General features: G+C 34.7%; 1 protein-coding gene across 5 annotated transcripts in view; it reads right to left on the bottom strand.

Annotated features, from left to right (window-relative positions):
- The window catches only part of KIAA0825 (KIAA0825 ortholog), a 461,146-nt gene that overhangs the window by 248,136 nt on the left and 185,404 nt on the right, over positions 1 to 27,606 (bottom strand). For all 5 annotated transcript variants that reach the window (XM_032271836.1, XM_032271256.1, XM_032272732.1 and 2 more), the window contains 2 exons: positions 18,779 to 18,958; positions 5,359 to 5,583 (listed from right to left, as the gene is read on the bottom strand). In XM_032271836.1, the coding sequence (XP_032127727.1) occupies positions 5,359 to 5,583; positions 18,779 to 18,958 (405 nt within the window). The remainder of the gene's footprint in view (positions 1 to 5,358; positions 5,584 to 18,778; positions 18,959 to 27,606) is intronic.

Here is a 27,606-nt window from a genome sequence, read left to right as displayed (position 1 = left end):
CAGGCTATGTGCAGCCCTTCCCCTGCACTGTAAAACTGAATTCATCCCTATGAACTTTATCATCCAATTTCTCTGCTATGAAAATTTTAGCTACTTACCACTGTTATGAGATCAGTCTCCTGAGCCTTGCTGTCAAAATACTCCACAATCTAGCCTCAGCCTGTTTCTATGACCCTTCTCTTTAAGACCTTTAACATGCTTTATCCTCTTTGCTCTTAGGCTTCTGAGTATTTCATTACTCTCAATAGAATGCCCTCTGTCTTCATGGTTCACAAATAATCTTCAACTCTTAGTTCAAAGTCCTCTCCCATCTTGTGAATGTATTTGAACATATTATCTATATGACCATTTTGGTAATTAAGCCCATAAAGGGCTATGTTGTGTCATTTTTGTATTATCATCTATTATTATTCATGTTATATCTTCATGAGTTGTCCTTATGGCTAGCCTATAAACTCCAGAGCATGGGAAACAAAGCTCTTCGCTCCTTGATTATCCCACAGAGCCAGACAGTGTTTTAATCCACTACGTACATAATTGAATTTGGACATTAAAACTTAATGAGAAGCCAAAAGAGAGTAGCTTTGAGTTCTTTTATAAAACATTCTTTATAGTTTTTGCTGAACAAAACTAACAGAACAATGTGAACATTTTCTGAAGATATGTGTAACATTAAAAAAGTCACTCTGTTCCAAAAAAGTACGAAGCTCTTGGAAAACATGTCTAATCTAGTGACTCCTCTGCAATCCATGACAACTTAAGAATCATTTTAAAAATTAATTGGAGCAGTTTTTATAAGTCTGTAAAAACTAGGTCCAACACATATTTGAATAATCTCCTGAGGCTGTTGCATTAAATAGGTCATAAATGTGAAAGTACCTGGTTCAGCACCTGATTAAAAATAGTTACTCAATAAATGTTTTCTTTTCATTCAAATGAATGTGTTTAGGTGAGACTTAAAATATAGATAAAGCAAATCTTCTTTAGTATTCTTAAGTGATTTGAAATGTCTCATTGTTCTTTATGTATTTGTGTCTCATAGTCACTAGTCTGCTGTCAGGTCTTAACTTGAAAGATTGTATCTTATATTCCCTCTGTCTTAAAGAGGGTTTAACTACAGATACTGAGCAAACATTTGACAATCTAAGTAGATATTAAGTAAAGATTACCAATTTTCTTCTGCATACCTACACTCTACTGATATTTTATAAACTCTGAGGACTACAGGTACTCAAAACCCCAGCTATTTCATTAACGTTTAAGGCAAATTTCAATCAGAACCTTTAGGCTGATAAAAAATTAATAAACCCACTCTACTAATCCCAAGCGCTCTGTGTCTATGATGATGTTAACAACATACCAGAGAAGGATCTTTGAAGACTGCTACACACTTGTCTTTGTCTTTATTTAAATAAGTCGATTTCTGTCTAAGCCATATATCATGTAATATATTGTAAGCGTCATCCAATTTTAGAGCTGATAAAGTATGAAGAAAATGTATGTCTTAGGACTAATACAATATATGTATATTGATGTATTTGTCATTTCTTCTTTTCTGTAATGTACTACTGTAATAATGTATTTGTGGTTGATAAAACATGCAAAAAGAAAATTTACAATAAATGAGGTAAAGAAAATAATGTCAAAATTAATTTTTACAATCTTATTTCGTAATGGTAGAAAAGATCAGTAACAATTTGTTAAATGAGGATAATGTTATTTAATATGCTTTATTATTTTTTAAATCTGGGCTTAACACTTCATCATACAAAGGTCAAGTTCTGAGTTCAGTTTGTTTCAAGATCAGGTTTTCATGGCTGTCATAGGTGAAAAAGCCACTACACAAACACATATAGGTCAACATGAAACAAGTATGTCCTTAGCTGTGCCCACAAAATCATAGCATTTATTTTTCAGTGTTAACTACCAAATAGGTGAAGGCTGTTGTTGAAATTTGACTAATAAATATCCATCATTTATTATGTCAATTCGTTGTTCTTACAAACAAATGAAAAAATATTTTATTTTTCTATTTTTAAGAAAAGTATTCAAGAGTCACTGAAACTCTCCATTGGCTATATTTTACATCATGTTAGAAAATCCTAATTCTAAATTCTTAAGTGAACAGATATGATATTTTTGTAGGTGACACTGGTTCTTATGAAACCAATAGGCCTGGTTTTTATACATTATACTAATGACTTCTTATAGTACTTTGTGTATTTCTGCCATCAATTTCTTTCTCAAAATACTGTTTGTGCATGTGACCAATGGCATGGACACATTTTCCTAAATGTTACTTGCTACTTCTGTTTCCTTTCTCTAGAACTCATTGTTTCCATTAAAACAATTACTCTAAAAGTTTTCCCATAAAGAATTATTTTCATTAAAAAAGTAATTTACTGTTGAGAAAATATCTTCTCAGGTATATCTTTCATTTAATTTTTATCAAAGAAACAAAACAAAACAACTAGTTCTTTGTGTATTTGTTCTTTGAAACATAATGAAACAAATGTCTAAAAGCAGAGCTATGTCAGAACCATCCAAACTTCCATCCAACTCTCTGGTAAATCTACACTATAATCTTTATGGTAATATTTATTTCTTTAAATCTTCAGTGTTTTTTAATGTCACAGTATTTGCCAATAAAGAAATAAAGAAATGCATTTTAGTTTGTCACCATAATGGTTTCCATGTTCTGTCATTTTTACTGTGTCAAGAAGGACAAATATTCCCTAAGGTAGTGACTATTTGTCTTTTAGTAATTTAGATTTTTTTAAAAGGCCTTTAAATGTTTATAATTAGTTAGGCAAATTTTGTAAGAACCATGATTATATATCACTAAATTAAAACATGGTAGAAAAAAAAATACAGAAGTTTATCTTCATGTTTTGGATACTTAGTGTAGAAAATTTTTGTTTATCAAGATGACTCAAAACTAGCTAATATCTCAAGGCTGAATACTGACTTAGGAGGGATTCACATCTAACAAAATGTATGGGAAGCCATATTTCAAATTTCACATAGTTTCCCCACAATTCTTTTTTTTTTTTTTTTTTTTGGCCAAATCTCATCAAATCATCATTGTTTTACAATATGGCTGAGAAGAGCCCATATTAAGAATAGAAACAAGTGGGAGCTTTTTCACTTTGTCATGGTTTGCTCTTGATTGCATTTGCAGCACTAGTTTTAAACTATAGTTGACTTACTGGTTTATAGGAATATGTTAAAGTCACTTGTATGTATTATGATGTTTAATTTTGTTACAAGTAGAATCTGTAATACAAAGGACAACTCTAATTCATTACTGTGTGCGGAAAGCTAAAGGAGGAATAAGGTCACCCTGCCCAAGGCCTCTTCCCAAGAGCATGGCGTCCCTACTCTTCCCGCAAGCTTCCTCACATATTGTCCTCAACACACACTGGCTCACTCATAGACCAAGAAAGGTCTCCAGTGACAATCCCATGTGAAATTTTAGTGAAGTTTCATTTCTTTCTTTCTTCTTATATATCAAAAATATTGTACATCTCTTATTTGTACCCATTTTGAAACAGTTACACTAGTCTTCTGGTACCAAGAGGAGATATTGTACTTAGGTTTATCTCTGATCTGAAATACAGTGCCTGGTATGTAGTAGTCTCTCACTTAATAAATTTCTATTGAATGAATAATGAAATTAATAAATGATTTAATGTCCAGCATGCACACATTCTTTGTCTCATATTCTGTAGTGAAAATAAAATTTAAAAAGTGCCAATCTAAAAGTTCCCTTGCATTTCAAACAGTGGTAAAGAAGAACAATGGCAATCTCGTATTGTCATATCCTCTTAGAATGCATAAAATGGTTTATAAAGTCACTTTCTCCCATCACTTTCTTTTACATATTCATGGGACATGACATTCCTTCCTGGTTGTTTTTATGTTGTATTTCTCTTAGTGAACATTTTATGAAAACTATTATTTAGTAAGGAAAACTCTTAACAATTGGTATCTACAAGTAAGCATGTTTTGGAATAAGAGGCTCTTTGCAATGGTATGGAGGAATTCCAAAGTGCTTAGAGAAAGCAAAATTGTTCATGAATAGAATGACTTGAAAGCCACAAGCAAAACAGTGCTACTCATATGGCATGATATGTTAACTATAAATCATGCCTCCTGAATTGCTCAAAATGTATGAAATATCCAAAAGCTAGAACAAAAGAGAGATGGCAACAACTCTTAGAAAAGAAAGAACTTAAGCAATGAAAAGATGACATTTTCCAATTTCAATTAAATGGTTTTACTAGATTCAAAGGGAGTTTAATAAGGCTTGGACAAAATTAAAGCATTATTATGAAAGGTCACAGATAGATAATTGATTTGAGTTTGTAACATAAGGTCACATTATTTAGGATCTCCATGGAGAAGAATGAAAGAAAACCTAGACCCTTCAATTGACTTTAGTGAGTTCAGCTGGAGTATTTTATTGTTGACAGTTTCCTTAGAGTTAGAGAAAAAATATTTTCACTAACTCTAAGGAAACTTTCTCTAGTTCTCTAGTTTCTCCAGAAAAGCTAGAGAAAGTTTTCTTAGAAGTAGTGAAAATATTCTTTAAGGATGAATATGAAAGAAAAAAGTTTTATTTTAAAAAATCAAAAGAAGATTCATGAATACAGGTACACAATATCCATTCAAAGGAATCTTGTGAAATTCTGGAAAAGTGGAAACATCTAAGCAGGGAGAAACTAAGAAGAGAGGACTTGACTAATAAAATAAACGAATAATGTAGGTAACTGATGGTTCTTAAGTACACTTGGTGGATGCATTATTCTGAATAGGAACATTGCACTCAATTTAGAACCAGAGGTACTGGGGGGAAAAATACCCTGTCAGAAAAATACATGTACTTACCAAACTGGGTGCTATTTTTGACCTAAAAGCTACAAATGTAGGTGTTTTAACAAAAGAAGGTAATAATTAGTGTTTGCAGGGAAAAAAACTTAAAGAATAATTAAATGGAATATCAGAGCAATCTTCTCTAGAGTGTGGATTTTAAGTTACTCAACAGATTTTAAGAAAATTAGTCAAAATCATGTGACTCATCTGTGAATATTAGCCTGAACACAAAATATAACAGAAAATCCTGAACTGGTAGTTAAATAAGGAAGATGACCATTTGTATAATCTTCCATTCTAGTTTCCTTGATCATGTGGCTCATAGTAAAAATAAAAATAAAATTAAGGGTCCCAAATATACTTAGTGGAAGGAAGATTAATATAATTCATGATTCTTATAACTTTTGGAATTTTACTTGATTGCATATCCTAGAAAATTGCTTCTTCAGGTGTATTTTCTTAAAGAGAAACAAGTATACTTACTTTTGTTTGATTCTTTCCTTATAGTTTCCTTTGGACTATAATTCCATTCTTTTGGCATGCTCTCAAGCAAACAATCAGGAACACTGTGCTTATTTAGGTTTGTCTCACAGTTTCTTCTAGAGCTCATCACAGATACTATCTGCTGTACAATGTCCTTGACGGCATCGGTCAGTGCCAATCTCAAGCATCGTATGACCTCTAGCTCGTACTCCACGCATGTTGAGACTGTAAAATCAGATGGCATATTATGGTTAGCAGAACCTAGCAAATCAGTTGTGCCTTGCTCAGCTAGACTTCAGTTTCATAATAATCTAGTTTAAAGCTACAGGAAATGAGAGCTGCTTTTAACCAAGAAATCATATCATTGATAACCAGCCTATAAAACATTTTTTTTTAAAGTTTCTTCTTCTTGGTAATAAAAGGAATGGCAATAAGATAACAGTATGTATACTTATTGGTGGTTTTGGACTCTTCTGATGAGAACATAAATTGTATGACCTTAGATGACAACTTGGCAATAATGTCAAAGCTTCAACATTTTACTTATCAATTGACTCACATATTCCTTTCTATAGGACTTTTTCTAATTAATTATAAATATACAAAGGATAGAAGGAAAAATTAAAATCAATCAATGTCCAATAATGGTGATTTGTATAAGTAGTTCTAGTATTTCTATCTATACAATAAAGCCATATGTTGTGGAAGGCAGCTATGCTCACCACTATACCACCAATGCAGCCTAAAGCCATATATTGTGTAGTAAAAATAAAAGTAGGTTAGAAAAGAGTATGATACCTTATTTTTATTAAAAATATATATCTACACACATGTATAAAATAATTAAAAGATGTACTGTATAATGTTAATGGTGATTATCAATGACTGATGGAATTTCAGGTAATTTTTTCCTTCCTTTTTCCTTCTTTCCTTTCTTTCTTCTTTCTTTACAAATGGTAAATCAATGCAGTGTTAAAATCTTACCAAGAGTTTCCTTATCAGCAAAATATTAGAACTGGTCCCTAGATTGCCAAGACACATAGCATAGGAAAAATATAGTAGCCTAAAATCCATCTGCTAAAAGCCCCAAATATTAATTCTTCATTATTAGCATAAAGGAGAGAAGCAAGGGAAAGGATTATTTAAAATGATAATTTTTTTTATTATTGATTTTTATTATTATAGTTTATTTTCATTTTTTGTTTTAAATTAACAAATGAAAACAAAGGAACATAAAATTCAGGTTAGAATCATATAACTTAAAAACTACCTGCATCATTAACTAATTAATTTTCAAATGTTTCAAACAACATTAAAATATAGAAACTTTAAGAGGCGCCTTGGTGTCTTCATTTATAAAATGGTGAGGGGAGAGGGTGAGAAGGGCTGGACAAGATGATATTTATGGTCTTTGTCAGTTTTCACCTTCCATGACTCTATTTAAGACTATTAAGAAGAAAATAACAAATATGTCACAGTTGAGCACATACAAAGTTGAAAAGAACTGTGACTCTACCTCCTTTTACAACACAGTAATCAGGAGCCCTTAGAAAGGCGCTGAATGAGGGTCCAAATTGAGAATGTGCTTTAGGCCATGAGCAGCAATCCTAAGAATGATATAAACCAGTTTTTGTATGTTCACTAAGATACTAATTGTTTACTAATTTTTATCAGTATAATCTTTTAGATTTTTGGTAATAACAGATGTGGTCGATTTCCAAAAAGAAACTTCATTATTTTTATTTTAAAATTTCTATAATTTAGAAGAATCAGAACAAAGGTAATTCAGTGGGAGTTTTTCAGGCTACTGTTAAGAAAGATGTTATATGCAATAAAGAGCAACTTAGTGTGGCTTTATAAAAGCAATGGAAATTACATCTGATTATTTCTAAGTAAAAAGGTTTGGTCTAAATAATTATTCTATTAATGTATTTACCAACCAGAAGTCATTGGAGATAAGGTCTCCTGATAAATTGTAAGTAACTTGGGAGTCAAAAGTAACAAAACATCATTGAAAATCTGCAAATACATTAGCATAATTTCCTGCTTTAGAAAATTACAGTTTATTTGATGCTTCATAACTTTAGATGTTAGAAATGTAAAAATTTAATCTAGACAAGCTCTGGTCTAATTTTCTCTGTTTTTGAAGATAAAGACACTGATAACCAGATAGGAAGTGATAGATCAGACAATAAGTTGTAAGGCAAGGATTTATTCTCTAGTTAGTCAGATCAAGCTGTGGTACGCACAGGGCTAGACTGTGGATGGCTTGGAGCAATCCACAGTCTCTACGTACACGCCATACCCAGCCACTCTGAATAAATGTAGCATCTAAGTTAGCAGCCAAGCTTCTGACTCTCCATTTTCTACTTTTACTGCAGTATTTAAATAGTCCTCTATTAAAGTGCTGGGGCACTTTAACCTGCCCTATTCTTAGAGACCAATCCTCCATCTTCTAAGGAGTAATTGCTCTGCAATGCCTTAGAATTAGAGAAAATCTTACGTATATCTAAAATCGTCCATAGTCTACGGAGTAACATATGAATTCCCCAGTATCTCTGGCTTTAGATTCAAATTTCTTAAAAGTTCAGAATAGAAAGCCATTAATTTTAATGAAGGCATTTGCCTCCTCAGGCATGCTTTAAAAATAAAGTGTGGAGAAGCACTTCCAGAATGATAGAGTGAAGACCTGGGAAAATCTGCACCTCCATTAAAGCTATCAGAACACTGGCAAAAACTGTGAACATTTTTTGAGAACTCTGGAAATTAACCACAGGCTTGAAACAATCCAAGGAGCATTTATTCAAGAAAATCAGCTGAATCTTGGTAAGAACAGTGAGCTTTGTGGCATTTTAATCTACTCTCTTCCCAGCTCCCATTCCTCTGCAAGTTCTACTATGGCCTTGAAAACAAGCAGCCTTGAAGCCATGGTAGTTATAAAAGCCTAGCAGCCACGCAGAGTATGTTCTGACCTATCTACATAGTCCCAGTTTCCCAAATTGTCACTATTTGCCTTGTCTGGAATAAGTGCTGTTCACAATGCTTATCCTTATTCAAACTAACTCAGTGACTGAAAATGTCCTATCCCCAGGATGTTTTGTCAAAACAGTCAGCAACAATGGTTTAACTGTGTGGCTGCCTGAGGTAGTAATACTGGTGGCAAACAAGAAGCTTTCAAAAAAGAAAGACAGAAAAACTGAGAAATGAGATGTACATGTACATAATGGGGAAGAATTTTGAATATCTCTGCTATACTCCTGGGGATCTAGAAGGAAACACACATACAGGACTGTGCACATATCCAAGAAAGTCCTGAGAAATCCTTAATCTCTCACCTCTGACTAGTCTGGAGGCTCCATGCAAAAAGATGTAAAGGCTAAGGAAGAGTTGCAAACTATGTGTGTGTTGGGACGTGCCTTCAATTCTTTGGTAGTTTACAACAATTCTACTCCTAGGTATAGCCCTAAAAGAAGTTTTTTTAAATATTCACACAAAAACTTGTACGCTAATGTTCATACCAGCATTATTCATAACAGTCAAAAAGTGAAAACAACACCAATGCCCATCAACTGATAAATCAATAAGCACTATGTATATTTCCATGTAATGGACTATTATTCAACAATAAAAGGAATGGAGTTCTGATACATGATAAAACATGGATGAACCTTGAAAAAATATATATATATTTTTTGAGACAGAGTTTCGCTCTTGTTACCCAGGCTGGAGTGCAATGGCACGATCTCGGCTTACTGCAACCTCCGCCACCTGGGTTCAAGCAATTCTGCCTCAGCCTCCCTAGTAGCTGGGACTACAGGCGTGCACCACCATGCTTGGCTAATTTTTTTGTATGTTTTGTAAAGACGGGGTTTCACCATGTTGACCAGGATGGTCTCGATCTCTTGATCTCATGATCCACCCACCTCGGCCTCCCAAAGTGCTCGGATTATAGGCATGAGCCGCCGCACCTGGCTGAACCTTGAAAAAATTATACTAAGTGAAAGAAACCAGACACAAAATTCACATACTGTATGATTCAATTTATACAGAATGTCCAAAAATGGCAAAACATAGAGACAGAGAATAAATTAGTAGTTGTCGGTAACTGGGGAAGGACTGTTAATGTGTACAGGGTTTCTTTTTGGGGTGATTAAAATGGTCTAAAATTAAATGGTGCTGGTGGTTTCACAGTTCTGTGAATCTACTAAAAACCTCTGAACTCTGAAAATTTTACATTTAAAAGGATGAAATTTATGGCATATAAATTATGTTTTAATACATTTGTTATATAAATGCAATTGCCTCTAAAAGGACACACACACATTAAACATTTGTCATTAATATCATAATATGATTTAATTAGAGCAGGAGGTCAGAAGACTTTTTTCATAAATAGCCACATAATAAATATTTTAAGCTGTAAGACAGATGAACTTTGTTGCAACTACTCATCTTTACTGTGGAAGCACAGAATTATCCACAAATAATACATAAGTGAATAAACATGGCCATTTCCCATAAAGGTTTATTAACATGGTGGGTTGGATTTGGTCCAAAGGCAATGGTTGGCCAACTTCTAGTTTAAATACCTTAAAGGTTTTCCTTTGGGACTAGATGGGAGCTAGTCTGAGAGATTTTGATGGTAAGAAGAAAGGGAGAGATAATTTTGGAGTATAAATTCCAGTGGAAAAAAGACAGGACTGGGTGGAATTTCCAACATAAAGTTTTTGTCCAACCAGAGTTAATCTTTTTTAAAATTTTATTTTGTTATTATTACTTTATTTTATTATTTACTTATTTATTTATTTGAGACAGAGTCTCTCTCTTGTTGCCCAGGCTGGAGTGCAATTGCGTGATCTCAGCTCACTGCAAATTCTACCTCCTGGGTTCAAGCGATTCTCCTGCCTCAGCCTTCCAAGTAGCTGAGATTACAGGCACCCAACACCACATCCAGCTAATTTGTGTGTGTTTGTGTGTGTATGTATTTTTAGTAGAGATGCGGTTTCACCATGTTGGCCAGGCTGGTCTGGAACTTCTGACCTCAGGTGATCTGCCCGCTTCGGCCTCCAAAAATGCTGGGATTACAGGCGTGAGCCACCATGCCTGGCCCAGAGTGAACCTTGTGCTGGGAAAGAACCAGAGGAAGAAAAGAGGCCCAAACAGGAATTTAATGTAAAACATTCTTCACCATAGAGCACTGCATTAACTTACAGAAGAACAGAAGAATGAATACTATGAAAATACCTTAAAACTATTAAAAAAAAAAATCAATCTCTGGTGTGAATTTTTCTTGTAATTTGTTCATTCCTTTTTAAAGTACAATTGCACAAAATAATTATGAAGGCTGAGATAATTTGGTTACTTAGCATAGTAAATATCATGTAACATATTCAGTTGTTCCTAAAAGTAGCTGTATAGCAAATAAGTTATTCTCAAATGAACTACCGATTTGTGGTATGAATATATTAGTGGCCAAGAAAATGATATAATTAATAAGTAAAAAATAGCACACTGACAGTCCTTCATTTTTAGGAATGTTACTTAGGAAATTAGTGTTTTCAGTCAATAGCTGATAAAGCCAATTCCAAATATTTTATTATGTGTCTAGTAGGCGTGTTACCTGAGATAATCATGTTATTTTAAAAAATGATTGTAACTTTGAAGAAGAACTTTTATTTTAGTGATAATAAAGTAACTGGTCCCAGATTCACTCTCCTGCCATGAAAGCTAGAAAATAGGGAAATATATGCAAAATAACTATTTTCATATATTAGGCAACAGGAAACACTATAATTCCCTTTAAAAGAAATCAATTCAGGTAAAGTCTGAATGTATTTCAGGATCACAGTTCCAGAAGCCGAAAGTCAAGCAAACCATGAAAGTCTCACTGAGATGAAGAGACAGAGGAGGATGGCAGCTGGAATTTTCTGAGAAAAATACCAAAGGGATGAATCTACATTGGGCAAGAGCTCCAGAAATCTGTATAAGTTTTCCTTTCTATCTTACACAGAATAGTAGGCTGGCAGTGGAAAGGTTGACTATTAAGAGGCCAAGTGAAAAACAACTACTGGGAAACTGTTAGCTGAACAATTCTCAGAGTTCATACAGGACTGGTAAGGTCTGAGTTCAGACCAGAGTGGCAAGACTTCATTGCATATCTGACATTCAAAGGACACCCAAAAAGGTAATGTTTTAATAAATGGGCTAAACCAGGCCTAGAATAAAAACTACTTAGATCTGTCCTAATAAAGCTTGAAAACAACTATCTCTCAAGATGATCAAGGTGATACACAAGTAACACAATACAACAAAATCAGTAATGGAAGAAAACAAAATCTAGAGACTCAACAACATAATGCTGATAATGTCTTGCATCCAATAAAAAATTACCAGACATAATGTGATTCATAATCAAGAGAAAAGTAAGTCAGTAGAAATTTACCCAGAAATGAAAGATATGATGGAATGAGCAACTGGGGTTTAAAACAGACATCATATATGTATAAGAATATTTAAATGAGAAAACACAAAATATGAACAGAAACTACATAGAATTGCTAGAAGTTAAAAATATCTGGAATAAAAAGTCACCATATAGTCTTAATAGTAATTTAGACACTGCAGAAAAAAAAATTACTGAAATTGAAGATACAATAGAAAGTATCCAAACAAAAGAACAGAGAGAAAGAAGGTTAAAAAGCAAAAACAATAAAGAAAAAAGCAAAGAAGAAGAATACAGCCTCAGTGACCTGTGGGACAATGCCAAGAGGCATAATTTACACGTAATTGAGTCCCAGAAAAAGTGGGAGGGGAAGTGAAGTGGGGCTAGCAAAAGACAAAATATTCCAAGAAAGAATGGCTGAAAATTTTTCAAATTTGATAAAAATTAAACATCCTTAGGTCCAAGCAGCTCAACAAACCCTAGGAAGAAAAAATACAAAGAAAACGAAAACAAGGCGCATCATAACCAAATAACTGAAAAGCAGTGACAAAGAGAAAAGTCCTTATCAACTATAAGACATATTACATAAAAGAAAACAGATACTGTAAATATTTCCACTGATTTATTGTCCAAAATGATGCAAGCCAGAAGATAATAAAATAACATCTTTAAAGTTCTAAAGGAAAAATGAAAAAGAATTTTAAAAATCTGAACCTAGAATTCCATATCTACTGAAAAATATTTCAAACCTGAAGGCAAAATACTTTTTGACAAGCAATCACAAGTTAAAATAAATTAATGCCAGAAGATTTGTAATGCAAGAAATGTTAAAGGAAGTACTTCAGGTAGAAGGAAAATGATACCTATTGGAAACTCAGATCTACACAAAGAAGGGTGTGGAAATTATAAATATATGGATAAATATAAAAGCCTTTTAAAAAGTTTCTTTAAAATATAATATTGGAGCAAAAATAAAAACAATTGTAGGGTTTATAATATTTGTAGAAATGAAATGTATGACAACAATAGAATAAAAGATAGGGAGGAAGTAAATGGAAATGCAGCATTGTAAGGTTCTTACATTAGATGCAAAGTGGTATAATGTTATTAAAAAGTCAACTGCGATAAGTAAAGATACTATTGTAAACCCTAGAGCAATTACTAAAGTCAATAAAAAAGCCATTAGAAAATGTAAAATGGAGTACTGATAAATACTCAACTAATCCAAAAGAGGGCCAAAATAGAGGGAAAATGAAGATTAGATGGAACAAATTGAAAGCAGGTAACTATATAAACCTATAGTGCCATGTATCATAATAGAGAGTGCAGAGATAGATGCATCTGCTTGATCACCTGGTCAATTTATTTCTGACGAAAGCATTGAAGTAATTCAATATATAAAGAATAGTCTTTTTAAAAAACTGGTTCTGGAAAAATTATATAGCCAAATGGAAAAATACGAACCCCAACACTTCTTTCACTATACCAAAAATCCATCCTAGAACTAACATAACTAAATCTATAAAACTGCCAAAAGAATTCAGAGGAGGAATATTAGTATAATTTAGATAATCCAATTGGGACACAAAAAGCACTACGATTTAAAAAACTGATAAACTGGACTCATCAGAATTATAAACTTCACTCCATTAAAAGACCTTGTTAAGAAAATAAAAAAGTAAGCCATAGACATGGAGGAAATTTTATCAATGTATGTATAAAATGAAGAATTTATGTGCAATATATATAAAGAACCCCTTACAACTCAGTAAGACAACCAATTAATAAGTGGACAAAAGTTTTGAATAGATATTTTACAAAAGAATATTTTCAATGGTCACTAAGAACATGAAGAGGTGTTCAATGTCATTACTCATGAAGGAAACGTAAATTAAAGCTTCATGAGTTCATACTACCTACCCCTTAGAATGAGCAAAATTAAGAAGACAATTTCAAGTGTTGGCAAGAATCTGGAGCAAACAAAATTTTTGTACATTATTGGGCAAAATATAAAGATATATGACTACTTTGTGAAACAGTTTTGTAGTTTCTTCTTCTTCTTCTTCTTTTTTTTTTTTTGAGACAGTGCCTCACTCTGTCACGAGGTTGGAGTGGATGCAGTGGTGTGATTTTGGCTCACTGCAACCTCCCCCTCCTGGATTCAAGGGATTCTCATGCCTCAGCCTCCCAAGTAGCTGCAATTACAGGCATTAGCCACCACACCCAGGTAATTTTTGTATTTTTAGTAGAGACAGGGTTTCACCATGTTGGCTGGGAGGGTCTTGATTTCCTGACCTCATGATTGGCCTGCCTCAGACTCCCAAAGTGTTGGGATTACAGGCATGAGCCACCAGTAGTTTCTTATGAAGTTAAAAGTGTACCTATAATATCACCTAGCATTTCCACTTCTAAGTACTTAGTGAAAATGAAAACATACATAGTTGACCCTTGAACAACATGGGTTTGAACTGCACAGGTCCACTTATATGGAGATTTTTTTCAATCAAATGTGGATTGAAAATACCATATTTGCAGGATGCAAAACCTGCATATATGCAAGTTCTGTAGGGCTGACTGCAGGAGTTAAGTATATGTTGAGTATATGGATTTTTTTTTATTAAGGGGAATGGTCCCTAGAATGAATTCCTCACATATACTGAGGGATGACTGTAGTCACACAAATTTTTTTTTTTTTTTTTAATTATTGAGATGGGGTTTCACCATGTTGATGGGGTCAGGCTGGTCTCGAACTCCCTACCTCAAGTGATCCACCTGTCTCGGCCTCCCAAAGTGCTGGGATTACAAGCATGAGCCACCACGCCTGACCACAAAGACTTATCCACTAGTATTCATAGTAGCTTTAATCATTGTAGCCAAAAACTAGAAATAATCAGAATGTCTGTCAACTGGTAAGTGGATAAAAAAAAAATACTACCCAGTGAAATACTGCTCCGCAATGAAAAGAAATTAACGATAAACATAAAATTCTTAAAAACATTAAGCTGAGCAAAAGAAGCTAGACACAAAAGAATACATAGATTTCTACTTATACGAGATTGTAAAATATCAGAAGTAAACTATCATGACAAAAAGCAGGTCAGTGTCTTCCTGGGGCTGAGAGTTGAAAGGTGGATCAACTGCAAAGGGGGAATGAAAGAACCTTTGAAGATGACAGAAAATATTCCATATCTTTATTGTGGTTGTCACATAGATTTATACATTGAGCAAACTTACTGAACTTTTCGCTTGAAATAAGTGAATTTTATTATATTCACTCAATAAAATATTTTAAAACATTTTTTAAAGTTACAGGCAAACACCTGTAATTTCAGCACTTTGGGAGGCTAAGGTGGGCGAATCACGAGGTCAGGCGTTTGAGACCAGCCTGGCCAACATAGTGAAACCCTGTCTCTACTAAAAATACAAAAATTAACCGGGCGTGGTGGTGTGCGCCTGTAGTCCCGGCTACTTGTGAGGCTGAGGCAGAAAAATCACTTGAACCCAGGAGGCAGAGGTTGCAGTGAGCCAAGATTGCGCCATTGCACTCCAGCCTGGGCTACAGAGTGAGACTCTGTCTCAAAAACAGAAAAAGTGGATTGCAAACAAACTGAATGGTGACAAAAGGCTCAGAATAAATGGTTAGTTACAACACAGAACAAAGACAGCCTTTCAATATGTGAAAGGTTACATTTAAAATCTGCCTACACTGTGCTGCAGGTATTTATGTAGGTGATAGAGCCAATCACTGTGCCTAATAGGAAGGTAAAATACTGTCAACTAATTTTGGCAACAAGAAGACAATTTAGCCCGTATATGCTCTCTAAACAACTCTTCTTAAATGCCTTTATGAGGCTGAGGAGGAATAGAGAACCAAAGCGGAAACCCTGGATCTCACCATTTAATTGGGAAATTTTCCTACATTATTGAAAGCTTTTTTCCCAAAGTTTGTGAGAGAGTTAAGAAAACTGATTCAGAAAACAAAAGTAAGCTCAATGCCATATCGAGGCTCCAAGTGAACAATATTTGTTGAGTATATTACTATCATATTAGATGGGGCATTTTTGACAGTATTTGCCTCATTTACAAGCCTGTTTTGACATTGTCTGAAAGACCAGCTGAAGTAACCTGTGCTTGGATATTTTCATTTGTCTAACTATAAAATGCTTGATTTACTTTGAAAACATATGTGTCCAATGATTGTTCACAAATTTATTTCTTATAGAGTGCATTGGCCTTAGAAACGCCCACATTAGGTCCCTAACTTAATTATTTTTTGTATTTATAGCTTTTGCAGTAATCTTAAGTGGGTATTTTCATTCTTGTCTTCCCTCCCTGGCGCATGTCCACCCTAAGGAGCTATGTGTTAGATAGAATTCTGATTATAAAATCAGGCTGTATAATTCGTTACTGAATTCATATGTATATAAAAGTAGTGTCTCAAAAAAATTTAGTCTAATAGAAAAAAAATGAGAAATAACATGGCCTAGGATGGAGTCCCCAACCCCCAGATTGCAGACCAGTACCAGTTTGTGACCAGTTAGGAAATGGGCCACACAGCAGGAGGTGAGCAGCAGGTGGGTGAGTATTACCGCTTGAGCTTCTGTTAATCATTAGTGGCTTTAGATTCTCATAGGACCGTGAACCCTATTGTGAACTGCGCATGTGAGGAAACTAGGTTGTTTGCTCCTTATGAGACTCTAACCAATGCCTGATGATCTGAGCTGGAACAGTTTCATACCAAAACTATACCCCTCCTGGTGGAAAAATCGTCTTCCATGAAACTGGTCCCTCATGCCAAAGAGGCTGGGGACTGCTGGCTTAGGAGAGAGGCAATCTGGTTTCCTGTGCTAAGTCTGTCCAACTTAATTGGAGGACAATCTTAGGAAACTCTCTTAATATCTCTGCTTTCTGTTTACTCAACAGTAAGATGAAGATACTGACCATTTCATCTTTGTCCTTTTACCCTAAAATGATAAGACTGTGATGTTTTATAGGTAAGCCATGCTGAAATTATAGAGTGATTTAGTAGGAGGAAACTCCAGCCGTGAAGTTTTAAAAAGATGTGCTTTAGTTAAGCTGGTAGGTTAATTATCTTTACTGAAGCATAGATCTATTATTAATAAAATGTAAATATTATGGGTTTATGACTACGTCCCAGCTGTATTTCTTGTAAACATGTTATGTTTTCAAATGAAAAGTCATAGTAAAAGGCTTGATTTTGTGATGAATTAGTACCTTGTATTATCTTATTAGGATTTTCAAAATAGTCTTGATTACTAACAGAAGAAAGAAAAAGACCTTTTCAAAGACTTAAATAGGAGAGAAAAGATAAGAGTTCAGACCCTCATGACCACTGCAGGCATCAGGTTCCAGAGAATATTTAATGTTTATGGAGCAACAACTTGTACAAAGGATAGAGGAGTTTCACCCATTTGAAGTTCTGCCCCTTTGAGCTTCCACACATAATTCAGACTCTGAATATATGTAACGTCTGTTTCCAGAGACTTGTCTGACCATTTGGAGGAGGGTTTTCTCAATATGCAGTTGGAGAGAAGTCAAATTAGGAGCAAGAAACAGTTTCATTTTCCCTCAGCAGCACTTGAAATCCATTAATATCCTCTAGGTCATTTTCAGTATAGTTTTGTGCTGAGTATCAAAGATGGTTCAAGAACCTAATAGTTGAAGGATAGAGGTTGAAGCATGAGGGTCATAGATTCTTTATAATCTTATGAGAAAATCCAGCTCTTACTTCCCCAGAAACAACTAAAAACAGCAGAGGGTGGTAGGAATTTCAAGAACTTTTTTCTTTCAATTCAGTGAAGACTACATCAGAAACACAAGCTCCTGATTCCATCTTTTTACCTAGAAATATGCCTTTCCTTTGGGGAAGCAAGAAGCAATAAGGGAATGCATGGAAACTAGGAAATAACACTTTAAAAGGAGATCATTATTACAGAAACTTTAAATGACAGATTTGAATTTTGAAAATCATAATGTGAAGTTATCTATTGCTATTTCATAGGGATAATGACCAAGAGAAGATGAAACATAATGACTTTAAAACAGCTAGAATGATATTCAAGTAATATCGGGAGGATAGTCAAAAAGTCTAGGAGGAATGAAACCATGATTATGAACTAGTTGGATCTTTTATATGGAGCCTAGGAAATATTTAATGAAAATTCAGGTTCCAAAGCAGGATATAAGAGAGTTTATAGGTTGAAAACTAAATGTAAATGATAAAAATCACTATTGGAATAGCAGGATAATAATAATCATCATCATTGTCCAAGTTTTCATCCTTTGTTTTCCCAAGATATTAAATATGAAAATTTAAAGGCAGAATATTAAGGATGAGACAATGTGGGAATCTTTACACTGGTCAGATGACAGGCAGCCCGTTAAAATCTCCTGTTCAAATATACAACCTGCATTGTCTTTATTATCCTTTCTAGCTGTAGGAAGAAGAATAATACAGATGGGAAAAATATATTCTCTCCAAAGGGATCATAGGACATGCTTGCCTTGTAGAGAGACACATTATGGTCATAATAATAAATGCCTTATACATTTGAAGAAATTGACCAACAGTGCTGTACATTAAGTTGCTGAATAAATGCACCCAAGAATCACAAAATACTTTTCACATCTTACTAATATCTTATATGCTCAATAGCAAAACATAATCTGTGATAAATATTAAAATAAATTTTTATGATAGAACTTTCCCTAATCATTAAAAAAAGAAAATATTTTCCTTTCAATCTCACTTCCATCTTGTCCCAAAGTATACGTAATTTTACAGGAACTAATAATTAATGATTTCCAACAGAAGGCTTTATACTGAAAAAATGTAAGGTAAACTTTTACAAACAACAGATTCAGCAAAACCAATATCAATACAACTTCTAAACATCTTTAAAGGCATATATAAGTATCTATAGAACATTTCTTTTACAAATAGTAAATGTCTCATACCTGGGATGTTATACAAAAAGTCCCACAACTGTTCTTCTTCCATGTAGCTCACAAAAACATTTCCAAATGTTTGTGGAGAAAAACTGCAATGGTACAATACTTTAAAGATGGCTTCTACCAAGCTGGCTTCTTGGTTCAGGTTATTTTCTGTGTCAGAAACTTGTTCTTGAAAGGTACGTTCTTGAAAGGAATCAAAATGATTTAATAAGGTATCAGTGACCATGATTAAATTCTTACCACTTACACAAGCATGATGCTGTGGAAACGGTTTTTATTAATATTTACATCATAAGAGAATTACCACATTATTTCAGATCAATGGTCCATCCAACCCAATATTGTTTCTGAGATATCCACAGATATTTATGGAAAAAATAAACAAAAACAACAACAACAAAAACCCGTGAGGACCACAGTGACATCACTTCAAAGGTCAGTGCTAGTTTCCCTGTATGTCATAAATCTTCTTTCTCTTAACGAAAACTTTTTTGTTTCTTTTTCTAATTTAATAATAATAAACATTATTTCTAAAAAAATTTTTTTTTAATCTAGACAACTAGGAACACTAAAATTGTACTATGGGAAAATTCACATTTGTAGTTTTTCCAGAATTATGCTATCAATTCTACAAACAAATTTATGAATGTTTCTTAAATCCACAGACCTTGTCATATCAGACTGAAGAGTTTTATTAATTGGTTCCACAATAAAACTATATATAGAATTCAACAAAAATTGGGCCATTTAAACTGTCCTTTCAACCCTCCTCTGGCTCCATAATGGCCTTCTCAAAGATCAGTAATCAGACATTTCTATACTGTTGCATTTATAGTTTGGATGGAAAGGTGAAATAATAATTTCTGTTTTCTATACATAATAAGCATGAGATGTCTACTATTATAATAAACAACATATTTATAAGGTTAAAGATAACAAATTATATTTTAGCTCTTATATTTTAAATATCTTGCATAAATGCAATCTAAAGTACTTCAAAACAAATATATTTTTTTATTCTTGCTCATTTGGAATATCATTACTTTTATGTTCCTCTTAACAACTATTTTTCTGTGATTTGATTTTGATGATCTAAAGGAGCTCACTGTTATCTTCAAACTAAGAAATAACACCATAGACTTTATGTGGAGAACATTATTGGTTTTGCTTCCTAATACCCATCTTCTTTCTTTTCAAAACAAGTTAGTTTTCCTTTAGCAAGATATCCCTGCCTCTATCTGGGTCCCTCACCCCTCCATCCTCTCAACCCTCCCTCCACCACCACCCCCACCTCACACACTTAGATTATTTGCATCTGGTGAAGCTGACTCTGTCATCTGGAGTGGGCACATAACCAAGGCCTGGCCAATCAGACCATAACCCCTTGCATCACAGTGATTGGTTCAGGAATGGGCAGGTATCCAATGAGAAACTTGTTTAGGATTTTTGCTAGAATTGTTGGCAAAGCAGTGTTCTCTTTCTACTGTGGTTGTTATGCTGATAGAAAGTAGGCTGAAAGTTGCCGAAGTCCATTTTGGGGAAAAATTGATTAAGAATGAATCTGATACAGTAAGAAGCAGAACTAAGAGAAAGAGAGAAGATTTCTAATGAGATAACACTGTTTGAGAACCTGGATCTAGCAATGCCTACATATTTATGCCTGCTGAGCTGATAAATTCAGTCCTTCTACCCCCTTTTATTTTCTTTTGAGACAGGGTCTCACTTTGTCACTCAGGCTGGAGTTCAGTGGCATGATTATAGTTCATTGCAGCCCCAAACTCCTGGACTCAAGTGATTCTCCACCATCAGCTTCCCAAGTAGCTGGGTCTAAGGTGTGCATCACCACACCCAGCTAATTCTTTTTTGTTTTTTTTTGTAGAGATGGGGTCTTGCTCTGTTGCTCAGTCTGGTCTCAAATGCCTGCCCTCAAGTGACCCTTCTACATCAGCCTCCCAAGTGCTGGAATTACAGGCCTGAGCTATCGCACCCAGCCAATTTCCCCTTTTTGATTAAACCAGGCTAATTTGGATTTCTGTTACTTGCAGTCTAAAAGTCTCGACTTTTCCCTCAAGCATAAAATGTAAAATGGCAAATATTCCTAATCCAGGCTTTCATAATTTAATATTTTATCCAAATAGTCTCTGCAGTTCCCTCTTGTTTCCACTCACTCCAATTCATCTTGCATAAAATTATCCATTATCCTCATATTATTCCTTTTTTTTTTTTTTTTTTTTTTGAGACAGAGTCTCGCTCTTGTTACCCAGGCTGGAGTGCAATGGCGCAATCTCGGCTCACCGCAACCTCCGTCTCCTGGGTTCAGGCAAATCTCCTGCCTCAGCCTCCTGAGTAGCTGGGATTACAGGCACGTGCCACTATGCCCAGCTAATTTTTTGTATTTTTAGTAGAGACGGGGTTTCACCATGTTGACCAGGATGGTCTCGATCTCTTGACCTCGTGATCCACCCGCCTCGGCCTCCCAAAATGCTGGGATTACAGGCTTGAGCCACCGCGCCCGGCCATATTATTCCTTTTTTTAACCTTCTCCTTCCTCCACTGTTAAAATTTCCTTATCCTGATTGAGGATCAAGAGTTCCACAATCTTTTCCCAAATTATGTTCCAATCCCCAAACATCTGTTCTACTCAGGGGAGTTTATTTGCTTGTAAAGGTACCCTCCCATCTCTTCTTTTTCTGTGCTATAATGTTCTCCTCCAATAAAATTGTCATGATTTAATCAATACATTATTTGACTAATCAACTGCTTACTAAGTGTCAGTCATCATACCAGGTGCTGAGGCCATCCCCTTCCAGGGATTTAAGGACTGCATATATGTGTATATTTTGTTGGGGGTGGGGAGGAGATGACAGACAAGTAAAAAATTATTACCTGTTACCACAACATAAGGAAAAGGTGAGTGACCATGGATCTGAGTTTGTCTGGGGCAGTCCTGGTTTAGGTCTGTTGCCCTGGTGTAATTACTAATAGCATCCTCTTTCACTTTTAAAAGTGTCTCAGTTAGGATGATAAATTATTTGATCATCTTAAGTCTAAGTGCTTTAAGTATGAGGCACTGTGGAAATGCAGAGGATGATGCTTTAAATTTTTCAGGGAACGTGGATAAGTTACGAAGCAGATCATGTTTCAGCCAAGTCTTTAAGAAGGCGTAGAAATTTATCAGCATGACAAGGTGGGGAGTACTTTCCAGGAAGACAGAAGAATTGGTGAAATGTTGCCAAAGACAAGCAGTGCTCATGTGGCTGAAGTGAGTCTGCCATGAGGAAGGTGGGAGATGAAGCTAGACAATCAACAGAGCATGAATAATATACAGCCCTGTAAATCATGCAATGGAAATGCAGATGCCAGGGTGAATATGAGGGATAGTTCTATCGAATGGGTGGTGATTTTACCAGTTTTTCAGATGAACAAAGTAAAATGAAGAGAAATTAAGTAACTTGTCCCAAGGTCACAAAGATAGTAAGAATTTGTTTGTGCTGTCCAAATTATACTATAATCCCAAATTTCTCAAAGCCTCGTTTAACATTTTATTGACAATAGCCACTGAATGCAAAGCACTCAGTCCAAACCATGTATATGGTATGTGGTAATGTATTGCCTCAATGCAAAATTCTTTAATTTCATATAGAGTGCTACATTTTCACATATATTGCCTTGTTACAACCTAGTACTATTTTACTACATGACTTTCTATGGGTGTGCCTCTTGTCTTTAGGTAACTTCCAACCGCACCTGAATTAGTGCTACATGTTTAATATTAAAGAAGGAAGAAAAGAAGGAATGTTTACTACTAAAGAAGGAAGAAATGTTTTAATACTGTTTTAATACTAAAGAAGAACAAAAAGAAGGAAGTAAGGCAGAAAGAAATAGATTGTTTTAATACTAAAACAATGTTTTAATGCTAAAGAAGGAAGACAAGAAGGAAGTGAGAAAGAAACACATCTCTTGAGTATTTTGTGTTAGGTTTGGCCCATCTAGAAATTGATATTTCGGAATGGCAAATAATTACTTGCTAGTGGTAACGTTCAAATATTTTTTCCCCTAAGCCTCATCCTCCCCACATCCACTGTATCCTTTCTTTTCACCTACTCTTTTAAAATCTTTTTTCTCTTGACTTCCTTGCAGCTATGCTTTCTTGGGTTCAGACTTCCTTTTTGGCATATCTTTTCTGGTAGCTCTTCCTCTTTTATTTGGGGTTGGCACATTTTTTCTATAAAGGGCCAGATACTTCAGGTTTTGCAAGCCATTTGGTCTCTGTGTCAACTACTCAACTCTTCCCTTGGAGCACACGAGCAACTATAAACAATATGTAAATGAAGGATCAAGGCTGTGGTGGACTAAAACTGTATTTACAAAAACAGGTTGTATGAAAGGGCATTTGGCTCATGGGAGCTCCCCCAGAGCCATGGCCTTAGCTTTCTTCCAGCCTCACTGCTTTCTACTTGGCTTAGCGATTCTGTTACCCTTTGACTTGAAAGATTCTTCTTATGCAGAACTTTTTCCAGATTATCCATCTCTGGCTCTGACCTTTCTTTTTTATGCTCATTGCCGTGTTCCCTAGTTCTGTCTAGATCACCATCATATGCTCATCTCCAGGCTCAATGCCTTAGCAGTATTTTTTCCTTCTTTGAATTGTTAGATGTAATAAAATAAATATCTCTACCCCCATTCTCCTTTTCAAAATGAATCGAATGTTCATTTTTTTTCCCCTAATGTGTCCCTTCTTCTCTGATTCTAATACTCTTAATATAGTTTAGGTTTTCTTTTCCTCTTGTTTTAATCAAAATACTTCCCAAAATATATATTAAATCTAAACTCTTCTAGCTGCCTTTTAAGTTTCTCCATAATGCCTTACATATCAGCCTGATGATTTTCTCTGATTTCCCAATATTCCAAGATAATTTTTACTTTGAGCCTCATTCATCATCTAATAAGGCCTGGCTGGACGGTAATGCTTATCAGATTCCAGATGTTTCTAAGGTCTGTGCCCTGGAAACCTGGTGAAAGTCAACATCTTTGCCAGGTGCTCATCCATAAACATTGTTTTTCCTTAAGTTTTTAATTTCTTACACTATTGGGATATTCTTCTTGTGCTCTCTTTCATTCTGATATTCCCCTATTCCTTTCAAGATGACTCAGCTATAGTTTAATTATTTTAACCTGCTCTTTAAGTTAGTCCTGATGGAATTTAGGATGCACTATCCCCAAAATATGGCACCTTAGCATTTGAGAAAACAGCATTGGCAGGAAGGTCTCTTTGACCTTCTCCTCCCCTTTTCCCCTGAAACAGACCTTAAAGGAATTCTGAGTTTCCTCTAAAGTAGAATATAAGACCCTCATTCCAAGAGGTGCACTCCATATAGCTGGCAGAATGAAATGCCCTCATCTTGAAGACACAGGGACACAGAGAAGAATGTGAGCAATCAGACCTTGCTAAATTCCCCCTGGTATACGGCCATGAAATTATACTCCCTTTGTCCAATCATACTTCTGCCACACTGTCCATTCTTTGTCACACTTAAGCATAAAATAGACAGGTTTCCCTGTGTCTTCAGGTCTTCCTTTCTGAAGGCTCCCATGTCATGTAAAATTGATATTAAATACATTTGTATGCTTTTCTCTTGTTAATATCTTTTATTATAGATGCCTTAGCCATGAACCTTGCAATGAGTGAGGAAAGGTATTAGTTTTTCTTCCCTATAGTCCCTTACCCTTTCCACAAAATATAGGTCTAACTCTTTCATTTTTCTTTCCCTCTGCCTTCTGGACCAGACATTTGTTTTTCTAATATAAAATTCTCCCAGTGTGTCTTTATGGAGTCTTCTGTAGTGAAAGAGATGAATGTCAGTGAATTCTAGATCTGCCTAAAATATCCATTGTTCAAACAATGTCATCCACTTTGCCTCCCTCAATCGATAATTTTACCTAAGAGGTATTCTCCCATTACAGCAACATCTAACCCACTCTGGACTCTTGTATGTTCTTCCCATTAATGTGAGTCACACTTTTGGTCTCACCCCACTTCTCATTTTCCTGGCATTAACAAAAGAGAAGTGACTCATCTGAGTGTTGAGTTTAGGAAAAGGAATTAGGTTGGCTGTCTTAGCCCAGTTGGCTTTTCTCTTTTGGGGTTTCCCTAACTGCAAAGGCTTGCATTCTGGCCTGATCTCCTATCTGTTAAGGTCTAATAGGGCAAGCTCTGCCACTGCAAGGAAGTCCTGTAGTTTTCAGCTCTTTCGGTGATTTAGGGAGTAATAAGTAAGGTGTTGTGGGATTGGAGGTATGGAGGGATAAGCTTAATTCTGGAAAGCAGTATTGGCAAGCCACATATTTAAAGCAATATTCTCTGACCCAGATTTTAACAGTAAAAATCATAGTAATAAAGATGCTACTTTCAATTTCATTTGCCTTCTTTGTCAAATATTTCATAGATTAGATAAACAAATGTCTTCTCAATAACACTGAAGGGCTGCATACATTATTTTAAACTCCTTTTGAGAATCTCAACTTGTTCGTGCTTCAAAAGAAGGGTGGTTTCAGGCAAGAAACTCAACCACCAACCCACCAGGAGACTGTATTTATTGGTACCAAAGGTTTACACATACATGGTACACTAGCACTTGGCTTTCCCAGCCTGCTTAATTTTTACTTTCTACTTTCTACAAGAATGTTGTTAATGACAAGCTCCTGCTGAGACACTAAAGTGGGCTTGGCAGCATTGTTGTAGAAGAGTGTGCCATAAGCTCAGGGACTCTGAATTAACCAGGCACTAATGAGCATCCCTCACCAAAGGGAAGAGGCTGACTCATTTTCAATCCAGGTATTAGAAAGAAAGTGTAAAAATAGAAATTATAGTATGTAAAATAAGGATACAAAACTTAAAACACCAGCCAATAAATTAAAAAGAGGTGAAATAAGAAAATTATTTCAAGGAAACACTAAATTTGGATGTCACAGCTTAGTTCACTGTTAAAATTAACTAAAATAAAATTAAAATCTAATTGGAAAATTAATTTAATAACATTGCGCTTTGTTGTATAAAAGGCTAATGATATATGTAAATATAAGGACCTATCATTCATTTATAAAATTTTCAATTAATAGACATTTTTTTCACAGAGAGGCTATAATGGACCTGAGCAAACAGGCCTTGCTAAGTTTCTCCCAATTTACTGCCATCAGATCATACTTCCTGTGTCCAATAATACTTCTGCATAACTGTCCATAAAAAATACAGTTTGTCCTGTGTTACTGGGTCTTCATTTTGGAAGGCTCTTGTGTTATATAAAACTTATACTAAATATACATACTCTATTCATCAGCACATGGAACATTCCCCAGGATAGACCATATGTTAGACAAAATAGGTCTCAACAAATTTCTAAAAATGAAAATCATAACAAAGGAGTAAAACTAGAAATCAATAACAAAAGGAATTTTGGAAACTGTAAAAGTATACATGGAAATTAAACAACATCCTCCTGAATGACCATTGGGTCAAGAAAGAAATTAAAGAGAAAAAAAAATCCTTAAAACAAATGCAAATTTAAACACAACATATCAAAACCTACAAGGTACAATAAAAGCAGTGTTAAGATGGAAATTTATAGCAATAGTGCTTATATGAGAAAAGAAGAAATATGTCAAATAAACAATTGAATGATGCACCTCGAGGAACTAGAAAAAGAACACAAATAACCCCAAATTAGCTGAAGGAAGGAAATCATAAAGACCAGAGCAGAACGAAATGAAAAAGAGACTTTAAAAATACAAATGACAAGTGAAGAAAGGTTATTTTTAAAACATAGAAACAAAATCAATAAACCAAGAAAGAAAAAAGATCCAAGTTAACAGAATCAGAAATGAAAAGGAAGACATTACAACTGATACCACAGAAAGATACAAAAGATCATCAGAGATTATTATGAATAGCTATACAGCAACAATGGAAGACCTTGATGAAATGGATAAATTCCTGGATATATATAATCTATCAAGATTAATTCAGGAAGAAACAGAAAACCTGAACAGACCAATAACAACTAATGAGATGAAAGGAGTAACACAAAGTTTTGCAACAAAGAAAAGTACAGGACCAGATGTTTTCAGTGCCAAATTCTGCCACACTTTCAGAGAAAAGCACCATTTCTCTCAAACTATTCTAAAAAATTAAAAAGGAGGAAAATTTTTTTCTTAATACATTCTATAAGCCAGCATTACCCAGAGACCAAAACCAGACAGGAACACACAAAAACAGAAAACTACAGATCAATATCTTTAATGAACATAAATGCAAAAACTCTCAATAAAGTGCCAGAAAACCAAAATCAACAGCACATAAAAAAAAATACACCTTCATCAAGTGGGATTTATCCCAGGGATGCAAGGATGGTTTAACATACATAAATCAATAAACCCTATATATCACATCAACAGAATAAAGAAGAAAAACCATATGATTACTTCAATAGACAAAGAAAAAGGATTTGAAAATTCAGTATCCCTTTGTGATTAAAAACTCTCAACAGGCCAGACATGGAGACTCATGCCGATAACAGAGCTTTGGGAGGCAAAGTTGGGAGGAACACTTGAGGCCAGTCATTCAAGACCAGACTGGGTAACACAGCAGTACGTTGACTGTACGAAAAAAGAAAGAAAAAGAAAAAAAAGAAAAGGAAAAGGAAAGAAAGAAAGAAAGAAAGAAAGAAAGAGAGAGAGAAGGAAAGAAGGAAAGGAAGGAAGGAAGGAAGGAGGAAGGAAGGAAGGAAGGAAAGAAAGAAAGAAAGAAAGAAAGAAAGAAAGAAAGAAAGAAAGAA

This window comes from Sapajus apella, unplaced genomic scaffold, assembly GCF_009761245.1.
Source record: "Sapajus apella isolate SASKATOON/1434 unplaced genomic scaffold, GSC_monkey_1.0 scaffold1, whole genome shotgun sequence".
NCBI lineage: Eukaryota > Metazoa > Chordata > Mammalia > Primates > Cebidae > Sapajus > Sapajus apella.
This window is presented reverse-complemented; position numbering and strand designations above follow the sequence as displayed.